The sequence below is a fragment of the Penaeus chinensis genome, chromosome 32 (assembly GCF_019202785.1).
Source record: "Penaeus chinensis breed Huanghai No. 1 chromosome 32, ASM1920278v2, whole genome shotgun sequence".
In the NCBI taxonomy this organism is placed as follows: domain Eukaryota; kingdom Metazoa; phylum Arthropoda; class Malacostraca; order Decapoda; family Penaeidae; genus Penaeus; species Penaeus chinensis.
The window spans coordinates 10557461-10562460 of NC_061850.1; the positions used below are offsets into that span (position 1 = coordinate 10557461).

Consider the following 5000-nt stretch of genomic DNA (forward strand, 5'->3'; position numbering starts at 1 on the left):
CTCACAGTACTATCCCTGCACCAGTACGTTAATATGTCCTTTTTTTCTATGAATATATAAATTATTAATCTGCAATTTAACCCTGGCTGATAACTAACACAAACTGTCTTTTCCCAGGATCTTGTATCAATACTCTTGGAGGTCTTATGGAAATATGAGAAAACATTACTACTGCCAGTCAGCCCATTACCAAAGTCAATTGCACTCTTTAGCACAGAATTTCTCCTCCAAGTCAAAGGTATGCACAGAAGTAGGTGGAGCCACAGACAGGTAAATATATGTATAAGTATAATAATACACATTCAAACTCTCATCTATTTAGCACCAAGACAAAGCAACTCAACCTACAATAGAACACTCCTCAGTTATGTTTGAATTGATAATACTTTGAAATTGGATTCACTTTATGATTGATCATTTTGTGTCAACAAGCTATTTAACCCTTTTTAAATGGTGACACTGGTTTTGGCGTCATGAAGCGCCAGTGGAGTATACTGTGACACCAACATTGGCATTATGATTCCATTTTAGTTGCTGTTGAATGATTCCCGTATTCTGTTCTGGCTCTGTTGTTTAGACTCCATATATTACCCTAGAAATTCTATAGCTCCACCCACCATCCCTCTTCCCAACAATCATGTAAATCAGCTTGACTATGCCCCACCCTCTACCCAAAATGAGCAACTATCATTGGCAGAGTCTATATTGCTGTTTCTGCCTCTGTGGTCCTACCCTTGTCCTCCATATCCCTCTATCCTTTACTTCACCCCTTACCCCTCCACCAGGGATGAGAGAGAGAGAGAGAGAGAGAAGAAAGAAAGAAAGAAAGAGAGAGAGAGAGAGAGAGAGAGAGAGAGAGAGAGAGAGAGAGAGAGAGAGAGAGAGAGAGAGAGAGAGAGAGAGAGAGAGAGAGAGAGAGAGACAGAGACAGAGAGAGAGAGAGAGAGAGAGACGACACATTGAAAGTTACCACTTGTGGGCAAGCAGCACATGTCTTTTAAGCCATCCAGAGCAAAATGGTTAAGGGGAGTGGCTGGTTTGGAGGGAATTTTTGTTTTATTATTGATTGTCTTGAGATGAAAATATTATGAGAAGTCAAAACCACTATATGAATATGAACCGATGCATAAAAGTTCCACAATAGGCAGTACAGCTGTGTCCTCAAGCCTCATTTCTTCTTTTTTTCCACTTTCTTTCTTTTTCTTTCCTCTTGTGTCTAGTAGCGGAAAGTTACCTCTTCCTCCTAGGCATTTTGGAATAGCCCTTGTGTGTCCTGGTATGCTGGCTAGATTGCACCCTTTTTCTTATAAGAGCAGAGGCTCAATGGTGTGTCATTCCAGCTATTGTGCATCCGAGCAGGAGCATAGGTTGCTCAGAACCACTTTATTTTCAAGTATTTCATCAAAATATGTGTTGTTTTATACAACACTGATAGTGCAAACTGAAAAAAATACAGAGAGTAGGGGCTGTATTTCAGGCTGTAACTTGGCAGATATAGTGAATACAAGTGTAAAACTTCATCAGAGTGTTACCAGATGTATTAGCTCTGCTTAGAATTTTTTGCAGAAAATGATATTTTTCAACTTAACCCCTCCCCCCCATTTGGCCGCTCCCCTTAACCCTTTTATGAAGGTTACCATACTGTCACATTCACACAAGTGATGTCCAATGCTGTCATGTGTACTAAACATTTGTTCATTTGTTTGGCCTTAGCTGCTGTTATTGAAGAGAAACAGTTTCAAAAGTAGGTTTAACCCCTTGGTGACGGGTGTAGAAAACTAAAAAAAAAAAAACTCTATGCTCTGGCGATCAATGGCAACGCGCCGACTTTGCGCGCGCGAGTTCGGTACATCAAGCCGAATCACTGCCTCGGAGCGCTTTGGCGCGCCGCCACCACGTAAAGCCGCACGCCACATTTTGAGCCGTTTGTTATGACGTCCAGAGACATGACCCGTCAGAAAGGGGTTAAAACTTCTTTTTAACCTCATTAGTCTAAAACTGTTTGCGCTGGAGCCAAGAGCTTTGAAAATCAGGTTATGTCTCCCAATCTTAATTTATAACTTGAGCTGCTGGCTGAGTGTACAACCAGGCATGTGGTTTGGTACGGTGCTGAGGTTTTGCCATGAGTAGATTAGATTGCATCATCAGTAATGTGTATTCCATTTGACAGATTTGGGCTCTAGTCACTTGATGAAGCTCATTAACAGCTTCTCATCTCCATGGCCAAAGATGGTTGTGTCTTCTGTGATCTTCCAAGAAATTACTCAGATCTTCAATCAGATAATTAATCTCGGAGATATTGTAAGTTAGAAAATGTGGCATCTTTTTTTAAATGTAGGGCTTTCCCCTCTCAAAGTACAGTGCTGCAGTGGTATCTGTTTGAAATTACAGTTGTTTTTCACTATTTTGAGATTATTGTATTATGTTTATTGATTGTAATATTATGAAATGATACTGATCACTCCTCTTCCCTAAACAGGTGGATCTAAGTCAAGCTGTGGTGCTTAGTCAGTTTACTTCCACCTCTCATTCCCCTGGGGTATGTTACTTGAAATGTTGTTCTTAGCTTTTTCTTCACTCAATATAAAACCCTTATTTTATTATTTATTTTCAAGTTGTAGCATGTGTTCTTCCTGGCTTGAGTACTGAATAATGGCATATAAATGTTTACTGAATCCTTAATATGTAAGTGTGTCATCAGAATTAATTACTTTCTTTTCAATAGGTTTCTCAAACTAAGAAAACTTCTACCCCTTCCAAGAAGTTTCGTTTGGGCCACAATGTGAACAAGACGAATTTGAAGGGTAAGTCTTAATGTCTCTCTTAACTGATGTCTTGTTTAGAAAAACAGGTGGTATGATATAGGACCTTTGAATGATTGCCACATTTTGAACATACTGATGATGTCATGTTGTGAGAGAGGATTAAAGAGGGTTGTCAAGACTGTAAAGGATAAAATCAGACTGGAAATCAAGCCAATAAAATGAAATGAGGATCTCATTTTAGAAAATCTCACTGCCTACTGACTACACCTCTGAAAAAGAACTAGTATCAGAAAGGAATTGAGTGACAGGGAGTAGGGGACTTTTGAATGGACATCTGAATGGGGAAACCATGATATCTAGTACTGACAGCCATTCAGACACTTTGATGCAGGTGCTGCTCAGGACACCTACTTCTGCATTTAACCCTGACAGTTCACAAATATTATATGTGCAGTAGGATTTGGATCCCCAGATGTTATATATAGCATTTTATCTTTCCTGTCTTATTTGAACACAAAGTGAGCCAGAAATAGTTCTGATTGCTATTGTCAGGCTTTCAGGAAGTCCATATAGCACAGTTTGCCTCTGTGAGCATATTGAAGTTGTGTCCATCAACTAGACACAGTAAATGATTAAAAGAGACATGTTATTCCAACACTTACTCCTAGGAAGCAGGGAAGAAGTAGATGATCCTTCATTAGAAGTGCTATAACCTATCTTGATAAGTGGATGCATTTTAACCCGAGCCAGATTAATCCCTCAATATACAAACCATAAGTAAATAGTCAACCGTGGTAAAGAAAAAAATATTGGCTAGAGTTAAGGTTACAATATACCTTGACTAGCCATGTGAGATCCAAAGTAACAATTTAGCTCTACAATTTTAACTGACTGGGCCCTGGATGTACAGATTTAATCATCAGTCCTAGAAGTAAAGGATTCTGAATGTCTTTGAGTAACCACACTCTCTTTGTTATTTTATTTCCTGGCCTTTCCTGCATACAAAAGTGCCCAACATTATGTTACATCAACATGCCTGTTTTTATCTTGCATTCCCATAGTGTATTGAGTGAAACTGGGTAACCATTTATATATACACACAGGTTAGAATCATGGGTATAAACAAGGTACTTAACCACATGCCGCCAGGGAATTGCTGTGTTCATTTTATATTTTTTGTGAAATGTCTCTGCACATAGATGGCTCTGCTAGTGCTTAGCCACAAAGGAGTCAATTAGTAGACCTTGTGACCTTATTTAATTTCACCTCTCCTTGAATTAGCAGGAAAAGTGTATTTTTTTTATTGATTCTATGAATATCAATGGTGTTATTTTTATTGTAGACATTATAACTACTATAATGTTATAGACATAAGTAACAGCAAAATAAGATAACATTAATTATTTTTGTAAATCAAGGAAAAGGGTAAACGGGCAAGACAGACAGTACTTGTAATTGGCTCATTGGTGACTTAGTACAAGTGTAGCCATCTATGTGTAAAAACAATTAATAAATAAAGTAAACTCACAGTGGGCATGACATGTACTTATATGCCATGCCTGTCGGATTTGGGTTAATAGATAGGTAGCACCACTTCCATAGTCTGTTGAACCCAAAATTGAATTATAACAACAATGAGTAGATTATACAAATAATTATTTATCTATCTATATCTGGTATCTCCTGTGCTCTCCATTAGCTAAATGCAATGTTCTCATTCAGCTCTTCCCCCTTTGCACTTCTGTCAATCTGTGATGTGTTATGATTAGTGTCTTCTTAATATATTCTCTTTGAAAAGGGTAACAAAAATGGTAAAAAAAAAAGACAAAAACAAAAGAACCTTAGAAAATTTTGCAATAAATTATAAAGGAAGAGGTAAAGAGGCTTAAGTTGCCAACAAGGATTTTCATCAAGACAGAGGGTTAGAACGTGTTTGTAATACCTTGGGTAATTGGCAATAACTGTGTATGGAGTCTGGACCACTCTTTAGAGCTTGGATTGTTTACATGGGTAAAACTGCAGTGCATTATGGAAATAAAGATTCTCTCTCTCTCTCTCTCTCTCTCTCTCTCTCTCTCTCTCTCTCTCTCTCTCTCTCTCTCTCTCTCTCTCTCTCTCTCTCTCTCTCTCTCTCTCTTCTTGTGCAACCATTATTTTTAAATATATGCAAGCACAGTAAGCACACAGTGATATTCTCTTCTAAGATCACCTCATCTCTTTGCTTTTTTGCAAACA

General features: G+C 38.2%; 1 protein-coding gene across 2 annotated transcripts in view; it reads left to right on the top strand.

The window, feature by feature from the left end:
* LOC125042717 overlaps nt 1-5000 on the top strand; it is a 22839-nt gene that overhangs the window by 10862 nt on the left and 6977 nt on the right. For both annotated transcript variants that reach the window (XM_047638542.1, XM_047638543.1), the window contains exons 11-14: nt 118-238; nt 2171-2301; nt 2480-2539; nt 2726-2804. In XM_047638542.1, coding sequence (XP_047494498.1) covers nt 118-238; nt 2171-2301; nt 2480-2539; nt 2726-2804 — 391 coding nt within the window. The remainder of the gene's footprint in view (nt 1-117; nt 239-2170; nt 2302-2479; nt 2540-2725; nt 2805-5000) is intronic.